Source organism: Ascaphus truei, chromosome 2 (genome assembly GCF_040206685.1).
Source record: "Ascaphus truei isolate aAscTru1 chromosome 2, aAscTru1.hap1, whole genome shotgun sequence".
Taxonomy (NCBI): domain Eukaryota; kingdom Metazoa; phylum Chordata; class Amphibia; order Anura; family Ascaphidae; genus Ascaphus; species Ascaphus truei.
Genome location: NC_134484.1, coordinates 74086526 through 74110497, shown reverse-complemented (window position 1 = coordinate 74110497; position 23972 = coordinate 74086526). Strand labels below are relative to the sequence as shown.

General features: G+C 40.9%; 1 protein-coding gene across 1 annotated transcript; it reads left to right on the top strand.

The window, feature by feature from the left end:
* Window positions 1–439: 439 nt before the first annotated feature.
* On the top strand, window positions 440–8683 carry LOC142488105 (uncharacterized). Its single transcript, XM_075588478.1, has 3 exons — window positions 440–455; window positions 6573–6650; window positions 7016–8683. Exons 1-3 carry the CDS (start codon window positions 440–442, stop codon window positions 8047–8049), a joined length of 1128 nt encoding a protein of 375 aa, XP_075444593.1. The 3' UTR covers window positions 8050–8683.
* Window positions 8684–23972: the final 15289 nt, after the last annotated feature.

Here is a 23972-nt window from a genome sequence, read left to right as displayed (position 1 = left end):
TTTTTTATGGTGATTGTTTTTTTTAATTGCTTTCAATATTTGGTGATTTGTTTTTTTTTAATTGCTTTGTGATTTGGTCCTTGGTTTATTTTATTGCTTTGTATTGTTGGTCATTGTTTTTTTTAATTGTTGTGTATTTTTGTGCTGGTTTTAATAATTGTTGTGTCTTTTTGATGCCGGTTTTATTTTTAGGTTGTCCATTGACTACCATAGTGGCAAATCATGCCCATATTATACGGGCATGATGTACCACTGTGCTAATCAATGAGTAGAGGGTGGGGCTAGTTGCCCTGGGGAGGGTGGTTAGGCTGCCCAGGTGGGTAGCGGGGGAGGGGGATTAACGCCTTAATTACTATAGCGGTTACAAACCGCTATGGTGTTAAGGGGTTAGTGGCCAGTAGTCTGTTTTTTTATTGTACTGTTGTTTCCCATAGGGAACATGGACACAGAAGACGGTGATGAGGACGGCCTTTATCCTGGCAGGGATAAGTAGAACTTGTACTTACTTTATACTGGCTGGATAATGTTTTATTTTTAATGGGCAAATGAGCTATTATCCAGATCTGGATAATAGTATCTTTACCCATTATTCAATGTGTTGAGGGGGGTTGTTGTGGGTAGTAGGGTTGTTATATTTTAATGTTTCTTGGGGGTAGAGGGATTGGTGAAGGGGGTAGTTGCCCCAAGGGTGGGTGGTTAGGCCTCTCGGGTGGGTTGAAGAGTGGTTAATCTCTTTATTACCATAGCGGTTACCACCGCTATGGTGGTGAAGGGGTTAACTTCTCCCGCAAACTTAACGGCAAGCCTAACCACCCACCCTAGGGCAACTACCCCCTGCATCCACCACCTGTACCCCCAACAAACCGGGAACTCATATTTAACCCCTTCATTGCCTTAGCGGCTAGCCGCTAAGATAATGAAGCTGTTTTTATTTACATTTTAATACTAGTGTATAGGAACATGGGGTCTACGGAGCTGAACCGCATTGATTTCAGCCTTGGGGACCCCCTGCTTCCTGAGTTACAGGCCGGTATAGGGTGCCAGTATCCCCCTGCAATTTTTAAATCTGCTGTGTCACGTGCCCGGGACATTTAAACGCATAGGAGATACCGGCACCCCTTACCAGGCCTGTAATTCGGGAAGCGGGGGTCCCAGGACCTGAAATGAATGTGTTTCAGCTCCGGAGACCACTGCTCCCGTATACTAGTATTACAATGTTAATAAAAGCAGTGTGATTGCCGGTGAAACTGTGAAGGGAGATGCAGCTATTACTATACAGCTCTTACTGACTGCAGCCAGATTGTACGGGGAAAACTTTGAGAGAGGCTGAGATCACATTGCTGCTTTGCCGAGCAGTATTGGCATTTTCCTACCTCATTGTTTGAGATTGTTTCAGATTCTTTCTGAATACCGTGATAACACAAATGACAAACCGTTCGGTGGGAACATGCTGCATCATTCAAGATGACAGAAATGTTATCAAACCTACTAGAATAGGCCCCATTGTGTTCATATTTATTCCTTAAGAAATGGCTGTATAACGATTACATTATAAATAGGAGAAATATCTGTACTGAGGTCTTATTGGCCCTATTAAAAGTAGTGAGAAATGGGAAAGAAACAGGTGCTCAAGTTTAATTTACACTCTCACGCGCTCTCTAGGTGATTGAGTCTGTGGTGGGAGATACTTTGACTTTTAAAAGACTTTATTTTAACTAATGAGTGCATACATAAATAAACAAGGCGATTGTACATAGACTAAATATAAGCAAAGAAAAGAAAGAAAGCTCCCTAATAGCCGCACAAGAGAACACCTATACCTATATTAAAAATTACTTTTTATTAATAAATGATTAAAATATATTTAATGCAGCAAAAATCTAACGTGAACCAAAGTGATTAAAATAAATTAAAAACCGGAGGAGGTAACTGTATGCCTAGTTCAAACTAACAGTGTATGCTAGGAATAACTATTTTAGAATGTCCCACTGCTATATGATTATACTAACAGTGGTAGTTATACCAATACAGTTCTATATAGTTTGAGGACTACACCTAAATGGAGAATATAGCTTTATATAGTGTGTGTGCTCAGAATAATATAGTATATTTGTTGAGCCAGCTAATGCTAGTATACGGATATATACACACACATATGTACCAGACCAACAGATTCAAAGGTAAATGAACCTAGAGGTCTGTTATGTTTAGCAAAACAGCTATTTCAAGATCACAAAGTATGTGTCTTGTACTCGGAACCATGACAAATAGGAGAGTAGTCAGAGTGTTGTGCTTCCTTTAGAAGGCTCCGAAACACTCTAACTGAGAAAAGGCAACAGACCTCTCCGATATAGCCAGCGCACTAGGTGGTGACGCTTAGCCTGCCCAACATATGTTTCACCGTTACACTCTGACTACTCTCCTATTTGTCATGGTTCCGAGTACAAGACACATACTTTGTGATCTTGAAATAGCTGTTTTGCTAAACATAACAGACCTCTAGGTTCATTTACCTTTGAACCTGTTGGTCTGGTACATATGTGTGTGTATATATTCGTATACTAGCATTAGCTGGCTCAACAAATATACTATATTATTCTGAGCACACACTATATTAAGCTATACTCTCCATTTAGGTGTAGTCCTCAAACTATATAGAACTGTATTGGTATAACTACCACTGTTAGTATAATCATATAGCAGTGGGACATTCTAAAATAGTTATTCCTAGCATACACTGTTAGTTTGAACTAGGCATCCAGTTACCTCCTCCGTTTTTTAATTTATTTTAATCACTTTGGTTCACGTTAGTTTTTTGCTGCAATAAATATATTTTAATCATTTATTAATAAATAGTAATTTTTAATATAGGTATAGGTGTTCTCTTGTGCGGCTATTAGGGAGCGTTCTTTCTTTTCTTTGCTTATCATTAACCCCATCCCTGCCAGCACCACCTCCACACTCTTATTGCAGTTTTTTGTTCCGTCACCACACATCCACAATTTATTGGTTCCCCATATCTCCATTGGTGTAGTGCAAGGCGCACAACTTGACCTTTTTAGGCCATTCTATCTTCCTCTAGACTAAATATAAAACACATAAAATAGTTACTTAATAAAGTGATTTTTTTAAAATTACAATTTAAAAACGAACTGATATTTTATTTCACAAAATATATTATTTATACACAATTTCAATTTAAAATATTGTTAGTCATGAATTAATTTATAAGAGCTAATCCAGCTTTATCCTGCTCGTCAAAATCATTTTATAAACAGACAATACATTATGTACACCAGAACTGTTAATCAGACTAGCACCCTCTCTACCCACCTTTAAGACTAATCTTAAACCCCACCTCTTTCACAAAGCATATGGGTAGCTCCACAGGCTGATACGGTATATAGGGCCTCATGCAGTAAGCGTCGATTAAGTGAAATCGGCAAGTTTACCGATGAGTCATGTTAATGGCGATTTTTCCTCTCCGTATGCAGTAAGTGCCGAATACATTCAAAATCAACCCGAAAACAAATCCGCCCACTCTCACGATGATTATCCGATCACACACAGGTGTATCGGCGTGCGTGGCGGGGTGCTGATAGGTTGCCCAATCACAAATCTTGCTGAATCAGGCGAAACAAGCATGTTTTGGATTGCGCGCCATATTTAAAGGCAACGTGTACTGCTAATCATTCTCTGTGTTGTTGGGAGTGAGAGAGAGAGAGAGACGCACAGAGCTGGCTGATTGAACATTTGCATATTGACGGAGAGACTTGTTGTGTATTGGGTGAGCTTTGTCCATTGTTGTTTTGTTTACATCTTTGTCTTGTTTTATATGTGGAAGTGTTTTGTGTGATTGGCTGTACATTAGTTGTCTGTTTTTTGTGAGTGCTGGAAGTATTCCCGCAAAGCGTGGGAAGAGTGATGCTGGTGGGAGTGGGAGTGCTACTCGTGCGAGTACGCGTCGGAGTGAACGTACTGTTCAGGGGAGTGATGTTGCTGGTGCACCGAGTGGTGTTGCTGGGAGTGGGAGTGCTGGTGCTGGGAGTGGGAGTGCTGTTGCTGGGAGTGGGAGTGCTGTTGCTGGGAGTGCTGTTGCTGTGAGTGGGAGTGCTGTTGCTGTGAGTGGGAGTGCTGTTGCTGGGAGTGGGAGTGTTGTTGCTGGGAGTGGGAGTGCTGTTGCTGGGAGTGGGAGTGCTGGTGCTAGGAGTGGGAGTGCTGGTGCTAGGAGTGGGAGTGCTGGTGCTAGGAGTGGGAGTGCTGGTGCTGTGAGTGCTGCTGGTGGCGCAGTTGCTGATGGGGTGTCTGGTGGTGGCGTGCTTGCTGGTGGGCAGCTTTTGGAGGCTCTTCCATTGGAAGAAGGAGAGTCCAGTCAGCACCAGCCAAGCTCTGACCCTAAACCTGCTCGGAAGAAACGTGTGGAGAAGCCACGTAATCCTCGCTTCAATGACCAGGAAAATACAGCTCTTGTCACTGGCATTCTGGAGCACTATGACAGTATATATGGACATTTACTAGGTAAGTGTACCTTTACATTTATTATTCAAATACATGTGATCCTAGGTCATCTGAGTTTTGTTCATATGCAAATATGGGTTCAGAATATCTTTCTATGTTAATTAGTCTGGAAACACAGCTTTTTATCATGCCTTACAAGGACAACTAAACACAGGCGGTCAATTTGCCATAACTGCATACAATATGAATGCAACCTTGCTTACATGTATAGGTTTAGTAGTGAATGCTCATGTGCTTCACATATTACACATAAAACAGCATGTTTGCTATCTCTTGGAACAGCTAGCAGTGTAGGAAACTGGTGCTTCTATTATTAATCATTTACCTCATATATTTTATATGTTTTTCAAGGGCGGACAAGTTCAGCAAGCAGAAAAGAAATGTGGGACACAATAGTCATTGGTGTCAATGCGTGTGGGAATCATGTGAGGGACAAGCGGAATTGTCACAAGAGATTTGATGATATTAGGTCCAAATTGAAAAAGAAAATACAACACCAACGCGTGCATGCTACTGGCACTGGAGGTGGGCCGACACCACAACGTCTCATATTAAGTCCATTGGAGGAGCTGCTTCGGGCAAATTACTTCCCGTCGTCGTGGAAGGCTTACCTGGTGACCGTGATATAGGAATTTACCCCTCACAATTTCCACCAGGTGAGAAATATTACTGTACTAGGCGTGTCGTTGCTTACAGTTATTTTGCATAGTTACACTGCTTTTTATACTGTCTTCACAATATAAGCATACCTGCATCTATATATGTATATGTCTGATTCTGTATATATATATATCTCAAAATAGACATATATGTTGTAGTCCTACTAAAAGCAGTAACTAATATAGCACGTGCCATTGCGTGCTCATTTACATGTGAATTCCCAAAATGCATTGCTGCAGTGGAAGCAATTGATGGTGGGCGAAGATGGGGAACAACAGGGTAGTACACATGTGTAACACATGTTAATCAGAAATTATTACTAGCTACAGGTACAGAACAGAAATATGTAGAATATTATTGTGTATTTTATTTATTTTACTCCGACAAACATGACATTACTGCCTATTTTAAGCATGCATCAAATATATTGCATGCAACGGCCTACAAACATCACTTGCACTAACACATCTATAGTTGTTTATGAAAAGGTCCATTTTTGCTTTAACTCATATACAGACAGCATAATGAGGCACACGTATCATATTTTATGTCATTGTTTTCATAACTTAAAAACTGCACACGACTATTTAGCTCATCTACCATTGTGTTAAAGCAGCTGCAATTAATATCTCATCACAGCATACACTTCAACAGAGGGGGTGGGGTTCAGCACACACACTAATTGCAGCCTCATTTTAGGGTCAACTTAGTTCACACCATTTTCACCTGTTTCAAGTAATTGAAAGGTGTGGCTGATTAGGCTTTTTGGGGAAGGGAATACCGTTCTTACAACCTGACTAGCACAACTGAATTTAATCACACTCATTTGAAAGCTTCACTTTAGCTACTAAATGCCCCAACAACTCATTACTTATCAAAGCGTACGTCACACATTAGTTCACTCATATCTATAGTTGAACTACTACTATCAACGACACATTATCACACACTGCATGTGTTGTCTTGTTTAGTCACAGCCACATTCATGTGTGCCACATCTTATATTAATGTACCACACATATCCTCTACCAAAAACAACACTTTTTGCAATATGACCACCTTCATGATAACCATTGTGAATGGTCATCTCATGATAGTTATGTACATTATGATACTGATATCACTACACAACATATGATTTTTATGTACAAATTTTATCTATTTATCCTCACGCATTACTGCAGGAACATAGTATGTTTTATGTTAGTGAACTCAAAAGTTCTAAGTACACAGGCATGTACATTGTTATTACAACTATTTATGTTCACTTTCACACACACATTTTGGGTTAAGGAAATGATGCTGTTAGGTACTCATAAATACAGAACATTCAATAACTGTTTGTTCAATATTTACACGTGTAAATGTAAAACTTATGTTATTGTTATATATAGTTGCCCCTGAAGGACATGTGTCACCTGAGACTGAACAAGTGTCTTCACCTGGGTCAGCCAGCTCAACACACCTAGAAGGTGAGTGTATCAGTTGGTGGCCATATAATATGTGCTCTTCTATATGTTATGTTGTCATGTTCATTATTTGTTTTGCACATCTTCTTTAAATAGGATTACTTAGTGTCAGTGAAAATGAAGTGTAAGGCAACTTGTATTGTGTTAGTGATGTTAACTATCATGTAGGAGTTGTGAGTTTACAGCAAGTTTTCAGTCACTCATATTTCATACTGAGTCCAAACATTATTCTTAAGTCAAGGTAGTTTTTAATGTGAGGTTATAAAACGTATGGAAACATGTTAGTTGTTACTTATGACACAGTACAATTACATAGTAACACAGCAGAGATTAACATGCCATTTAATAATGTGTACATTTATTTGTAGAACATGATGAAGAGGATTTTGATGATGATGATGATGATGATGATGATGATGATGATGCCGCCGCCGCCGCCATAGACACACAAATACAAGCAAGTGACCATGAAGAGGTTCCAATTGAAACTGTTTTACCGCCAAATCGTCCAGCAAAAACCACATATGATGCAATTGTAGCTTCTGAGGGAAAAATTGTGGAAGCAGAAAATCGTCGCCATTCTGACCTGATGACAGTGCTGGAAAGGATGATTGCACTGCAGGAAGAAACAGTTTCACAATTGGCACATCTCCACAGAGTCTTCATTGAAGTGCCTAAACAGTTGCAAAAAATCAACACCTCATTCGAAGCATTAGTTGTTCAGCAAACACAAGCTAATTACTGGAGAATGACTAATGTACCACAATTCAACATCTCACAGGCAGGATCTGTTCATGCAGGTCAGTTTTCACCACATGCTTCTGATATTCATTCACCAGGCCCAAATGTTACCAGTCAAGTAGCAGACATTGCTGTGCAGGTTCCTGACGACATCCTACCGCTGCCATCTGTACAAATTCAGCAGCTGACACCTACAAAGGAGGCCACAAAAAGAAAACACAAGCAGTTACTACTGACCAGTTTTTGGTCAAAAACAACAAAAGACACACATGAAACAGACCAACCATCACTTGTGCAGTGTCTACCAACTTGCTCACATGTGTCAGTGGGCACAAGCCCTGTCCGTGAACAGTCACTACCCAAAAGCCCTGTAGGTGAGTCACTGCCCAAAAGCCCTGTAGGTGAATCGCTGCCCAAAAGCCCTGTAGGTGAATCGCTGCCCAAAAGCCCTGTAGGTGAATCGCTGCCCAAAAGCCCTGTAGGTGAATCGCTGCCCAAAAGCCCTGTAGGTGAGTCACTGGCCACAAGCCCTGCCCGTGAAGTGCCAGAGGCCACTCAAAGTGGCTCTGTTGTACCTAAAGTTGGTGGCAAAAGAAAAAGGAAAATTCAAGAGACAACAAGCAGGCCTGTTACTCGCTCGCAAAAAGAACAAAAAAAATAAATTTTAAAATTCACAAAATATGTCTTTGGCCTTGTTTTGTTGACTTCAGATTATCTAATTACTATTGTATGTATGCTGAAGACTGTGTTGTTTCCAAACTTTCAAGTATGTTCTTGTACACGTGAATTTTTGGAAATGTTAACACTCCTAATTAATGAATAGTGTTATAAATATTGATGTATTAATCGTCTGTTCAGTAATGCTCCACCAGGAGCCAGTTGCTAAGTTTAGAGAAGCTGCCATTGACTTTGCAGCAAAACATTGCATTTGGGTGTGTTAATTGATGTAATCATTGCATGTGCATATTATTTTCATGCAATTATAAAAGCACCTATTTAACTGCAAACATCTTTCTTGTACGTGTACAGCAGGATTTTGTGTTAAATATTACTTACCTTTGGTGGCCATTGTAATGTTGTCCTTTAATCATTTATGTGTTATTGTTTCAAGAACATATCTGAATTTATACTAAAATATATGTAGTATGTATTGATATATGCACACACACACACAGACACACACTGTGTGTGTGTGTGTGTGTGTGTATATATATAGTACTATCTAAACTGGTATAGATGTATTTACAAAAAACATACACTTCATGCTTCCTTGTGAAAACACACTATTTTAATAATACAGGCCTAATGTTTGACAACTATACTAAGTGTGAGCCTCTAACATTATTGGGTGCAAACAAATGTTTATGACTTAATTCACTCATGTTTATCACCATTTAAATAGGTTTCATACAAGGCCTACTTACTGCCATCAATATGTTGTGTGTACTCCTGCAATATAAAAAAAAAAAAAAAAAGATACATTATATATATATATATATATATATATATATATATATATATATATATATATATACATATATACATATATACACACACACACACACACACACTATACATATAGTACAATATACACTTTATATATATATATATATTTTTATGAGAGAGATATATTTATATATATATAGATACACACGTATTTAAACTCATGCAGACAGGTAGTTAACCAGACTTTCAAATACACACAGAAAAGTATGTGGGAAAAAAACATTTCATTTTGCAGGTGTGTGTATTTACTGATATGGCTGTCTAAGCACTATTTTCACACAGTGCTCTTTGTTATTTTTCTAGAAAACTCAATGTTACTGAAATAAGTGTAGGAATGTTTTCACAAACGAGATAAAAAAATGATACATGTTTTTCCCACATTCGCCTATCACTAACCACAAAAGTTAAACCAATTAAAAGGACACATCCAATTGCCGTTTGAAATAAGGAGTAAAAGTAGTTACTTTTGTTGACCTTGAAAACGAAACACAGGAATTTGTTAGCCATTGAGCAGAATCATTTTGATGAGCAAAGAAGACAGAACTGCACACATCTTTTGTGCTACTCTGACATGGCTGATGAATTCGTTAACAATATGAATCCCCTTTTAGGGTATAAGTACATGGTTTCAGAAGCAATTTTAAACAGTCGCGGACACAAAGCAAGCACACGCCAAATCTATGATTTGATTCGAGCTAAATATCCTTATTACCAAGACCGTAGGCATGCGCGGAATTTTAATTCCTCAATAAGATTCACTTTATCAACTAATGACTTTTTTGAACGTGTGCAGGATAAGCTAGAACACACCTATGGTTTCTGGAAGATTGCAAAGGAAAAGCATTTTACCCTGAAAGAGGGCACATATATTGTTGTGAAAGGCATATTTATTCCTAATGCCAATAGCAATGGATCCGCTACTACTGTTCCGTGTGAATCGATACCTGCTGCAATATCTGCACCCTCCATTCCTGAAACCCACATTGTACAACAACAAAAGTACTATGATTATGTACCAAGCCTTTCAGCTGAAAATGCATTGGAATGGGAACCAGAAGAAATGAACCTACCTCCTGACCAATTGTTTGCAGAAAGCAGTGGCGATTCCTATGAGCGCTTCATGGAGGAGATGTGTGTCATACTGGATTCAGCGGGTGGGTCAAGCGTGGATGAAAATGCCTTGCATTTCTGGAGCGACCAGTTGCAGCCAGACGAAGAGTTAATTCTAGAAGAATGGTAAATATAACAACCGTTATGCGTTGACTGTGCGTTTAAATGTTTTTTTTTTTTTGTTTTTTTTAACCACCATTTTCCCTTTCAATGCGTGGATACAGCGTAACATTGCAGACTGCATAACATGTAGCGATCACAAAGAAATTGTTGCCGAATACAATATAGTATAACCTGAAAGAGTAGTACACATTGCTGACGGAATAAATATACGTACTTTCCTATCCCTTTAACCATATTAGCAACATTTTAACATAACTCTAACACATACCTGTTTTGTTATCATGCAACATTTAAAAGCGGGTCCACCACGTATGACGTGGGACCCTTGTCATGGCCCAAGGCGTCCTTAAAAAGGATTACGGATGTAAGTCCCGCCCCCAAGCGACGTGCGCGCCTCAAAGCCTATTGGCTGTGTTGTTTTGTTATAGTTACGGTAACTGCACTGTGTCATACACTGGGGCCGTTCACTGGGCGTTAGCCGAATGTTAATTGAGTGGGAGGAGTGTTAGCGTGCGTTTCACGCTGGTTTAACATGACGTCACACGTATTGCATTTGCGCATTGTGTTATCGGCCGTCCTTTCTGTCCAAACACGTCTGTTTAAAAAGAATACAGATGTACTCGTTTAGAACGAATGTAGTTTCGTATTCATTGTATTTGAAATAAAGATTTTATGTTTAATGGTATTTTCAAGATGTATTGAACGCACAACGTACGCTTTGTTTTGCGCCTGCGCTAACAGTTAGTGCAGCCAAGCGTGAAGTGCGTGCGCACACTAAGATGTGCGCGCACATTTTTCAGTATACAGGCAACGTTCACATCATATACATAGTTATGCCTGCTACAAATTTAAAGAAACATTACATACTGATGTACACTTGTACTTCTAACATATAAGTGAGTGACGTGTGTATGTACACAATCATATAGAGCTGTGTAATGCGTTGTCACGGATACATATATAGTAAGGTGCCATATTTGACCATCATGTGTTTGCTGTATTTCAGAGATGTCGGGGAAGATACAATCGGATCAATGTATGATTTCAGAAGAGTCTACCTTTATATGAGATGATTGTGAGGAGGAGCCACCGACTACTATACTACATATGGAACTAATTTTATATTGCTTGCAGCGCTTATTAACAAACAATTAAAAATGTGATACCCTTATGCCTATATTGCATAAGCACTTAATTAACATAATGATGTTGCAAAATAGTGCCTCATGAATTTTTATTGAGTGTTCTTTAATGACTACTATCATTTTATGGCATGGTGTGTTTTATATATAACAACCATTCCCACTCTGCTAACACATTTGTGAATTATATTGTGTAATGGAACGTATGACTGTCGAAACTATGTAACAATAATAATAATAATAATAATAATAATAATAATTATAATATGAGCATGTTCATGTATAGCGCTGCTAGTTGTACACAGTGCTTTACGGACACATTTTTCAGGCTGAGGTCCCTGGCCCGTGGAACTTACAATTTATTTTTTGCCGCCTGAGGCACAGGGAGATAAAGTGACTTGCCCAAGGTCACAAGGAGCCGACACCGGGAATTGAACCAGACTCCCCTGCTTCAAAATCTCAGTGCCAGTGTGTGTCTTTACTCACTGAGCCACTCCTTCTCCCAATGTAAAGGACACTTACAACCAACTAGCCATTTCTTGTTAAAAATCTCTTGTTACATGGGTATGTTGATAAAATGGTTTGGGACTGTAGCAAATAATGTTATTGGCCAGATGTTGTGGTCCCCTACAATGCATGATGTTCTGATTATGACATCAACATCATGTAATGAAGTACATTTCTGTGTATATTTCATTAACCTAACTAACTATAGTTTACTGTGTTTATTAAACGTTCTAAAAATACATAGTATAGTCAATATGATGATATAAGCTACCATAATAAAGCTGGTGTTATCATTTGTCGGTGTTATACATGGATCCTACACAAATTGATACAGACACAAACAGTTGTCTTACAAAGTGTGTCTATGCTAATGTGCACGTGATTGACGTTACAATTGTGACAATACTTGATAATTATCATCATGATAATGATGAAGTGACGTGATTTATATTGCAAAAATATTACCAACATTGTCATATTGGTAAATTATAAATGCTAAATGACAGTAACATTAGTGACAAATTTGTCTTCTCTGTTAACAGTTTAACACTTGGTACATGTAGGACACATCCACACACGTGTGACTTATACATACACATGTCACAAATTTAAATTAATGTTGACTATTAATTCCTAGCATTACAAAACACCAACATTGCTAAATATAAGATGTAGTACGCATTGTTGTGATTGCAGGCATTCATGCATGGAGTTTTATGATCAGTCAATTTCATCCGTGATGAATGATCTCCCGTAAGTAAAGAAATAACTACAGTTCTCCCCTTGTCTCCAAACACCTCTATATTACATTAATGGAATTTATAAGGAAACATACATAAAATGTGATGAAATGGGAGTAATCATTTTCTAATACAATGCACATGAAAGCTCAAGAGTAGCTAAATGCATATACATGATACAGAAAGTACATATATGTAACATTTGTGTTTAAACCAATATGTTGGGTTTTGACTTCAAATAATTATAGGAAGATTGATGTAGGCACATCTTATGAGAGATGTCAGCAAATATACATACCATGATCAGTCATACTGGAGATATACCTATAATGCAAAGGAACAATATATAAATTGCAAACATTGACATGCCATCTTCAGTACCGTAAACAACACAGCAAAGTGTGTATTTGGTGTTAAATGTGCAACACCATGTATATTTCATGACATTCAAAATGTAAATCAGGCTGGGGTACACATCATATGGATGTACATGTTACACTGCACCAATAACATTGTATGTAAGCATACTAGAAGCATGAATGAGTATGGGCATAATATGTGTATTGTGTTAGCATAAGGAACAACACAATGCTAAAATATTAGTGCTTTGTTACCCCAGTTGTATTCACATACACACAACTAAAGTAAAATTGAAGAGGGATTATATAACCTGTGCAACAATAACATACCGGTGCCACATCCCTTTGTGCACACAGCAGAGAGAAGAAAGGTGTGCAACCCATATTCATCTGTGTCCTACCAGAAGGGTATATAAAAAAACATTATTGTTAAGATAACATAATGTAACTATAAAAGTAGAACTTGGAACATATATGTTTTTACTTACAAGAAAAAAATGAATTGATGAGATTCTGGCGTGTCTGGCCACCACTGGCTGTTTGTTCATTTTCAGCAGCTACATGGGTGGGATGCTCGTCTACCACAGGCTCAGCTAGGTCTGACTGTACATTGTGCCTGAGTGCAACATTGTGCAAAATGCAACAGGCAAGGATAATATCAGACACTTTTTGAGGCTTGTATAGAAGAGCCCACCAGTTCTGTCCAGACACCTAAATCTGGTCTTGAGTAGGCCAAATGTCCTCTCTATAACAGATCTTGTAGATATATGGGCTGCATTGTACCTGTCCTCTGCTTCAGTTTGAGGGTTTAGCACCGGAGTCAAGAGCCACGGCCTAATTCCGTATCCTGAGTCACCTATAAAAATGGAGCACACATAAGCTGACATTAGTGATCAAATTGTACAATGCCAACATTACTAAATAAAAATGTGTTTTGTGTTATAACATGTAAATGTGTACTCACCCAGCAGCCAACCATGTTCAAAATGTCCCTCTTCGAACGCATGGAAGACTGAAGAGTTCCTCAGGATGGAGGAATCGTGACTGGAACCAGGGAATTTGGGTACCACATGCATTATCCTCATCGTCGCGTCACATACCACCTGTACATTGAGTGAATGGTAGTGCTTACGATTGCGGTACACATGCTCACTCTGACTAGGTGCAATCAAAGCAACATGTGTGCAATCGATTGCACCCAGCACACATGGTATCCCTGCTATATTATAAAAGCCAGTCCTGACTTCCAGCCACTCTGTCGCCTCTGTAGGAAAATGAATATAATTCCTAGCGCGTCTATTGAGTGCATAGAGAAACTGGGTCAAGGCCCGCGAGAATGTAGATTGCGAGACCCCGCCCACTATGCCCACAGTTGTCTGGTATGACGCGGAAGCAAGATAATGTAATGAGCACAGCATTTTAACAAGCCCAGGGACTGCACGACCTCTGGCTGTGAAAAAATCTAAATCTCCCCTTACCTCCTGATAAAGAGCTAAGATTGCTGCTGAACTCAAACGATAGCGACTTACAATCTCCTCCTCACTCATCCCATCTAACAGGGTTCTCTCCCTGTACAGACGCGGACGAGGCACAACTTGTCTCCTCTGTCTTCTCCTCTGATCTCCTGTCCCTCTCCCTGTCTCTGTCGTATCCGCGTGACTGTCCCTGTCACTGTCCCTCGGTGTGTCCCTCCCTTGCCCTATATGATTGTCTTCATCATCAAGCATGTCATAGAAAAGAATGTTCCTCCGTCTCCTAAACAATCTCAACATTTTGAAATGAGTAGCTGTGAATGATCAGGTAATGGGCGTCCTTTAAATAGGTATGTGATGATGTCAGGTGACATAGTAAAATGCAAGGTGTTACATAAACATAATAAAGTACTTCTGTGGCAAGCTGTGTGCAGTTCTTGTTATAAGTATTTGTTGTGTGTATTCTGCAGGGAATGATGATATTTGGCAATGATGTGACGTGAACCTTTGTAGAAACATTGCTTGCAAATAAATAGTTGCATGTGCAATGCATGTAACACTTGTGAACGCAACAGTCAGTCATGTAATTAGGCAAAAAGGCTGAGATTGACGTGGGAAAAGTTTTGTGTAACATGTGTAATTAGGCATGTTATTGTGACATGTTGACAACAATGAATAGTCGTGTGCATATGCATGCATTTCTGTAAGGAGGATAGTTGGTATAGAATGAGTTAACAAGGTGTCCCAATGCTGAATTACTGTACATGTGTGTATAAGTTAGGTTGAAGTGCTTGTAATGCTACGGTTACAATGTAAACATGCAATGTGATTGAGCGTCCAATAAGTGACGTCATGAAAATAGGGAGGACCCAAAACTATATGTAAACATGAGAAGACAGATGTACATGAACGTTTAAAGATGCGTGTCACATTACAAGCATTGTGTAATGTAAAGGAACATGAATATACGGTGTATGTGTGACATGTGTGTCATGTGTAACATCATGTAAATAATTGTTGCTCAGTTCATTAAAATGTGTGATATGATGTGAGGTTCTCCTTTAAGAGTTGAGTATAGTATTTTCCCTTGGCACATCATCACATGATGAGTAATGTGACCCGCAAATGCTGCAAACATGTAAAAGTATAATGTTATGCAAATAATACACGTCAGCTGTGACACAATGCAGGGAATGCCCCCACACTGTAATGCAAATGACGTTTGTATTGTGAGCAATGAAACGTAAACAGTACTATACTGTTATACGTCCCCGCTCCATTGACTCCATTGATGTACAGAAGTTTTTTTTTTCTAAGTGCCGTTGCGGCAGCCTTAGCGATCGTTCTCCCCTCCAAACTGCCAACTTTAGTTGGCGGGAGAAATTGGCCATAACATCTCAATTTCGTAGTGCCGATCAGGCCCGATAAGCTGTTTTTTTTTGTTGAATCCAGCCGATTTAAAAAAGTGGCGATCAGTGGCGAAAACAGGCTTATCGGCAGCCGACTGGCCATAACAAAATAATCGGCTCCGAAACATGGCGATATCAAGCACTTATCGGCGCTTACTGAATCTCAAACCCAATTTTGGCTATAAAATGGCGATAATTCCCTTATCAACGCTTACTGCATGAGGCCCATAGTATCTTATACATCGAGCTTGACCCCTTGCAGACACACTTGCCTGAACACACTACTACTGTCTCTGTAAGTTTTTCCTACTTACAACTTAGATTGGAAGCTCTTCGGGACAGGGACTCCTTTTCCTAATTTTGCTTTTATATCTGAAGCGCTTCCCATTGTGTGTTACATTATGCCACGTGTCAACCAAAAACTAGGCAGCGCTAATACTAAAAAAAGACCAGCAGCCTGTGATATAACTCGGACACCCTATGTCAGATAGGAAGAAGGAGAAAAAGGTTATATCTATGACGCTTAGCCTAAGGTAGATAATATACAACCAGATGGAAGATTGATGTCCTCTGGGGCTCTCCTCATGAAGACGGTCAGTCATGTAAAAAATATAAAAACAAACATAGTGTAATACAATTAACTTAATCACATACAAAAAACACTAACACATATAGGACAACGAAAAGCTGAGACAAATAAATGACTGATTAGCATAAAAACATTTAATATAACAACTCAATGCATGATATATGAACACTAAAAAGATAATATGTGCACACCAATATATGTATAATGTCTATATATTTAGCTTAGTAATCAATATAGATACCTAGAGATACTTACTTTGGTAATCACTATCTATTTGGTGGATAATTGCTAGAATTATGTGTTTAATGTATTGTATGTTAATGTTTTATGTTGCTGAGACTTTCAGACACCTTGTTATTATTGCGCATGTCCATGTTCCTTTTTTGGGGCATTGTACCTTTAAACCGGGACTACTTATAGGTGGACTTGATGTGACTGATGCACTACTTTTTTACCCCTGAGGAAGGAAGCGCAGTCTTCCGAAACGCGTAGGGTGGTCCACGTGCGCACTACTGACGTTAGAGTACCCTCCACATCCATACCAGCTCCACGGACTACTTCAGCCATTGTGCTGTTTACAGATTGCCCTGTATTTGGCTGGACATTGATTGCCACGGATGCTTGTTCCTGTTTGCTCGCGTTCAACGTTGCTGCTGTGCACGTGGTGATGCTTGCTCCTGTGACACGCGGTCCGGTGTGCCTGCCCAGCTGAGGTCCGTGCAGTGAAGGGAAGGGAGAAACCCCCTCGGAAGCCCCTGCCAAATCATTGGATCGCTGCGAAGTTTGGTAGCTGACATCTGCTATTACGAGAGGGGATACTCTCTGATTTATCCACCGCTTTATTATCTTCTATGTCTGGTAAGCGGCTAGCTTAGCCAGTGTTGGTGTGCACATATTATCTTTTTAGTGTTCATATATCATGCATTGAGTTGTTATATTAAATGTTTTTATGCTAATCAGTAATTTGTTTGTCTCAGCTTTTCGTTGTCCTATATGTGTTAGTGTTTTTTGTATGTGATTAAGTTAATTGTATTACACTATGTTTGTTTTTATATTTTTTACATGACCGACCGTCTTCATGAGGAGAGCCCCAGAGGACATCAATCTTCCATCTGGTTGTATATTATCTACCTTAGGCTAAGCGCCATAGATATAACCTTTTTCTCCTCATTATACCACGTGTATTACTGCTGTGAATCGCTATGTACATAGATGGCACTGTATTTATTTCTTCTACATTTTTAATATACAAGTTTAGCTTGCCCTAATAGAAAAGTTGCTTATGGGCACTTCACAAATCAGGCTCTAGAGAACACTTTTCAAAATACTTTCTAAGAATATTTTTTATTTATGTAAACAAAACAAAAAAAACTCTTTTTCTGGGGGGGCGTGGCCAAGACGCCAGGCAGAGAGGACGTGTGGCAGGAGAGCTCCATCCCAGAGATTCAGAACAACTGAGATTAAAGCACAAAAATAAATATATACAACTACAAAGATAGAAATAGTTAGGGGAATACCACTCCAATGCACAGCGAAGCCTGCTTTTATGCCAAATAAGACAGACTGAAGCCCACAAGCACTAAACCTGGACCCCTGCAAACACTGCCTTACCGCTAAAATGGCTGCCAAGCGTGCCTAAAAAAATCCCATAGGCAGAGACCAGACCAGCTCCATCGACTAAGCACTGTACTCACCGCCGAGCGGGCGATCGGGGACCCTCAACCGAGAGCAGACCTCGGTGCACGGCTCAGCGAGAGAGACTCCGCGCCTGCGGGTGGATCAAAGGGATTCCCCTGCATTGGGAGAGCACACGGGAATAACCGACGGGGTCAGCGAGACGTGCACAACAGACCCAAGATGGCCGACGGGAGAGTGGAGAGTGCAACAAGATAGCCTGCGACCTGCCATGCAACGGGAGATTGGAGGCACAGAGACAGAGGAGGCTACCGACAACGCAGAGGAGCAAAATACAGGAACAGGGGACCTGTGGAGGTGGGGTAAGGAGGAATGGGGCAAGGGGTACCTGAGTGGTGGGGACTTTGGGCCTGGGAGCTTTTGTCACAGTGGGACACCAACGCGACAGCCCTGACAGCCACCCCCGCTCCAGCAATAAGACTCTGCTAAAGCTTAGGGCTGCGGCCCGTCTTCCCCTCCCCACCTTCCCCTCTGAATAATACCATCTTGAAAGCTGGCTCCGGGACACAGACATATAAGAGGTGCACCCCCCCTCCCCCATGCCCCTCTTTAAAACTGCATATACTGATTTATACCCTGCTGACCCTAACCAGGCACAGCAGCTGGAACTGAGGAACTAAGAACTGAGGGCCCACTCGGCTGTGCCAAACACACAGATAATAAAAATACCCCAAAATGGCTACCATGAAAAAATGAACAGCTAGCTGGACTGAATGACCACGCCGTCCCTAAACCCCTACGCAAATTGTGATCACTCAAATAATCTCATGTAACGAGGGAATGATTGTGTGAGGGGGTGTGTAGACGGACGTTCACAGAGGTACACAATTGGAGACTATATAAGGTGAAATTATAATAGGCTTTATTGTACCTTTTCCTTTTCATCAGGAAACCATCCAAACACAGGGGGAGGAACAAAGCTTCTATTCACTTGGGAGTAGTTCTAGTGAAATCCTATGCAATTAATTCACATCTCCCCTAGTAAAGCATGTCTCGCAGCCCCAAAACATATAGCAGGAAATAAGCAGACATAAGCAGTCTCTTAATAATGAAAGTCTTATCTGTTAGCTGCTGTAGAGTAAGCTTCTCTGCTCTCCTGGAACCGCACCCGTGCGTGCACAGAAAATCAGCATCCAGGTTTTGAAGTCTTATTTGGTGTCTTGCAATCAGCTATGCTGGGCAGAGCTCAAGACCGGTCAGCTCCAGAGATGTGTGTTCTCTTGGTCAGTCTCTCCTGGGAGACTCAAGAACACTCCTCTGTCTCTCCAAAGGTCAGCTCTCATTCAGAGCTAAGGAGTCACTTCCTGTCTCACAAGACAGGCTTTTGTAAGCAATCTAATCAGGCAGGTGGTGTTTGTTAATTGACTACCAGCAGTTAACCACCACACTGCTGGATTAGAGGCACATTACTTGAACAGGGATAACTCCCCTGTTACATACCTCCCCTGTTTGTGGGAAGCTCGGGCTTGCCACGGCCAAAGCCCATCCTTCCACTCTCATTCTAGATATCTCTGTGACTTGAATGAGAGTGGATGGAGGAAGAGAACCCTCAGTCCTGATGGGATTGGAGCCCTTTCTCCAGTTTATTCGTGTCTCCTCCTGAAGGTGTTTGAGATCAGCACCCCTCAGTCGCTCGAGGAGGACTTTTTCTAAGTAAAGTCTTTTTACCGAGTGCGCGGTCATGAGATTTCTGTTGCGTTGGGCACTCCTCTTTTTGTAGACAAACTGTATGGCAACAGTTGTAGAGCAGTTAGGACTAGCCCTTAGAGTTTTCCGCTTTTGAAGCGGTCTTTCTGCACCTCCTCCACACAACGGAGTCGCCAGTTCAGCTTCTTTGGGACTGAGTTGCACCTCCACCGCCTTTTCCAGAGAACGTCCTATCTTTTCAGCTTCCTCAGCTAAGGATTCTTCTGACTTTGATTCTGCACTCCTACCTCTGTTTGTTGCCTGTTGGGCAGATGTAGGTTTGGCTAGTGCTTTCTTAGATGGCTCAAACTTCATAATCTTGTTTTGAAGGTGCCTGGAGTCCCCAACTCTCACTGTACCCTTGTCCTCACAGGCATTCGTTACTGTGGGATACTGGTGCTTGGGCAGAGCCAATACTTGTCCTTGTAGGACTGTAATCTCATCCGCAAGAGATCCCTGCATTTTGAATGCATCTTGCAAGTCTCTTCTCAGGGAATTTATCTGCGCACTTTGCTTTCTCTGAGTCTGTATCAGTGTCTCCTTCATGTTCTGGAGCTCTGTAATTTTTGTCGTCAAGGTTGCCGCTGCGTCTGTTTTCTCCTTGATGTACTGACTCAAGAGAATGGAACAGTCTCTCTGTCTCTACAGCTCTTGCTCCAGTTTCTGAGCCTTCTCACGCTCCCTCTCATACAGAGTCACCTGGTATCGAAGCTCCACCTCCAATGATGCTCTGGTGACATGCAGCGTGGCCTTTAGCTCCTCATACTGCTCTGTGGGGATGTACTGGGCATTCAGACGTTCCTGCAGCGCTTTTACCTCTTTAGCAGCCTACAGATTTTCTTCCTGCAGCGTTTGCTGCTTCTCCTCAGCATACTGGAGGTGTGTACGCAGACCTTGCAGTTGGTTCTGCAGTCGGTGCTCTGCGTCCCTTGAAATGTCCAGCTCCTCAGTGAGACTGTGTAGTTCGTTTCTGGAAACTTCCAGGTCTATGCGGCAGATGTTGGTCTCATGATGTGAGGCATCCAGTGCTCTGCGCAGTGTCTGAACCTCTTTCTGAGATACGTCCACCTCTATCCGGACACTGTTGACCTCCTGTTTTGAGGGAATCAGCTCTATGCGAAGAGTGTGAACCTCTTGCTGGAAGACTGTCATCTGCTTCAGTGCCTCCTCATACTTCCGCTTTAGCGTAGCCACCATTTTATCAGATTGGCTCTGCTTTTCATCCATGGCGGAAATAGTAGCATTTGCAGTATCTAGCTCAGTCTTGAGATCGTCCAGCTCTGTCCTGGCTAAAGAGTAAATTGTGAGCACATCTTTTTGTAGCCTCACGTTATTTTTCTGTAGCTCTGTATTATCTGCTCTCTCAAGTTTCAATTGTTCACGGAGCATATCACAGTCATGCCTGGCATTTTTCAGGGCATCTTCAGGGTTGGTCAAGGGATCGTCACTCACTGGTTCCGGCTCCACTTCCCTGGGATGGTTGGTTGAGGGTTCCTCACTGTTGGCACCAGACAGACACTTCTTTGGGGTACACGACTTCTGCCTTGGGCCCTCTGGATATTCAGTTACCCGCGGGACGAATTCTCCATTTTCTCTAGGCTGCAGGGCAACTCCGTCCCTCTTTTCCTCCACAGGATCTGCGGACGTGTCTGTTCCTTCCACGGTAAGTGAAGAACTGCCTTTCTTTTTCTTTTTCCGCCTTTTTGATTTGAATGACACCGTCCCTTCAGGGATCATTTGAAATTTTAGCAGCTTCATTATATACGCCAGGCTTTTCTTGCAGTTGCTTTAGCTGACAGAAATATTGGGTGATCTGCTGCTTCCGCTCTGTCTCCTGCTGATCATATTCGTCATCAAAGGGAGCGGTCTTTTCTGTTCGTGCCGAGTTCAGGCACCCCCACCATTCTTGGGGTGTTTTGTGGGTGTGACTCGGTTCGGGTTCCCCATAAGAGATTTCTTCCTCTTTATTGGACTGGAAGGGCCACTCTTCCGTGGGGTAGGGTTCATTAAAGGAACTCTGCATCTTAACCTCCATTTTTAGGCTATCAGGTGTAATTTTCTTCCTGACCTCAGGAGGCGCTATTGCAGCTGTTGCCACTGTATTGGCTAGAACCCCCAATAGTGGTAGTCCTACAGGTGGGCATATTTTGCTTGTAGAGGTCGTAGCTCTCACAGGCATCTCTGTAGAATTTTTCTTTCTTGGATAAGTTTTACAATATCATCAGTACTGTGCATGCATTTTCTCTCATCAGCTATACAAGATGACGAAGCATTATTGCGAAACTAGTTGTTCCCTGCCGGAGCCCATTGATTGAAGGACCCAGCCAGCCTGCTGACATCCGGTAAGACCTCCTCTTCCGGTCCCGCCGTCGGACGCGACCACGGGAGCTGTACTGGTGAGGGGAATATCACCGGACGATCAGGCTGATGCTGGGCTGTTTTAAAGCTGTACTGTGAGTGTTATTTTGACTTTGTTTTCTGTACCTAATAAATTCTATTTTGCTCACTCACCGAGTTCGGCCCTTTTCTTCCTATTTGGGCCCCCGGGAGAGAAGCAACTCACGTACTGCCCCCACCAGGAGGGTGAGAAAGTTATTGTTTGTAGCAGCATTCCGTGAAGGAAAGACTGCACATTAAACTCTGCTAACCAGCCCCATTATTCCCTTTTTACCTCAGACCAACAACAGGCTATGTAAACACACCCTGTTAGTCATCCACATATAGCACATATTCTGCTTCTGTTCATAAAAAACCACACAATTCCATTTAAATTTTATTTAAGGATTTTATTTAAGGATTTTCTAATCTATTTTTAAGCTATTTTAGAAATATATTTTTTCATATATTTATATATTTATATATTTTTACTTTTAATTACCAAGGTTCTTTAATTCCAAAGAGTTTTAAGCTATTTTAAAAATATATTTTTCATACATTTTTCATTCCAAAGTTCTTTTGGCTGTATTGTACCGTTCGATTACTAAAACACTAATACTGTGTTCCATATCTTCCTATCCTCTTATCTCTATGTTTGAGAAAAATCCCGTGCGCTGACCAACCCTCCACCTCCTATACAAGATGTGTAGTTGCTAGGTAAAAAAGTCTATTTGCTTTACACCATTTACTTGCTAGGTATAATCTCTCATTAGGTATGCTGAATGTGTAGTTGCTAGGAAAAAAAACTTCTGTTTGCTTTATACCATTTACTTGCTAGGTGCATTCTCTCCGCTTCAGCAACAGAATTTGGTTTTCTGCCTGAGTTCAGTAATTTTCAGTCTCATCTTTGGGTATTATGGCATTCACACTTCACACTTTGGGTGTCTGTTTTTGCTCCCAAGATATATATAGGCAGACTTTTTTACTTGCAGAAAAAAAAAACATTCTTTGCAGTGGACTATTTCTTTCATTCCCGGCAGGGTGACTCAACATTCAGCAATTGGTTTTTCAAAACCTTTTACACAGTTCAGAAATCACTTTTTCCCCTATAGGGCAATTTTACACTCAGCATTTGTTCGCTAAATATTCCCCTGCTTCAGCACAGTCTTGTATCAATTTTCACACTTTTCTGCATATACTTCATTCACAGCTGGTAGCCCTATGCAGTGTGGCAACCTTTATTTGCAAAATCAGTACCACTCGTGGGTCACCATCTGTATTCACGGCGTAAGCGAAACTTTTGAAAACAACAAACACCTATCCCTTTTAAGGGCTGACTCACTTCTTGAACCCTGACTATGGCTGGAAGGCAAAACCCCTATTTCAATGACCATATTACACTTTGTGATAGGCAAAATAAGGTTTAGCTACTTCAGCAGTCTCTCTCCTCTTGGGATTGGGGCAAAGAGTCCATCTGTGGTTTTGTACGTTTCAGTGCAGTGTGGTTTCAGTGGTGTGTATCCCTTTAACTCTGATCTCTGTTGCATGAGGTTTTTTTTTTTTTTTTTCTACGTTGCTTTGTTTGTAGGCAAAAAGCATAACAAAAAAATTTTCACATAAAAATCTTTGGTCCTTTTAAACTTCAAAGACACCTCTTGTCCCACTTCGGACACCATATGTAGACGGACGTTCACAGAGGTACACAATTGGAGACTTTATAAGGTGAAATTATAATAGGCTTTATTGTGCCTTTTCCTTTTCATCAGGAAACCATCCAAACACAGGGGGGGGGGACAAAGCTTCTATTCACTTGGGAGTAGTTCTAGTGAAATCCTATGCAATTAATTCACATCTCCCCTAGTAAAGCATG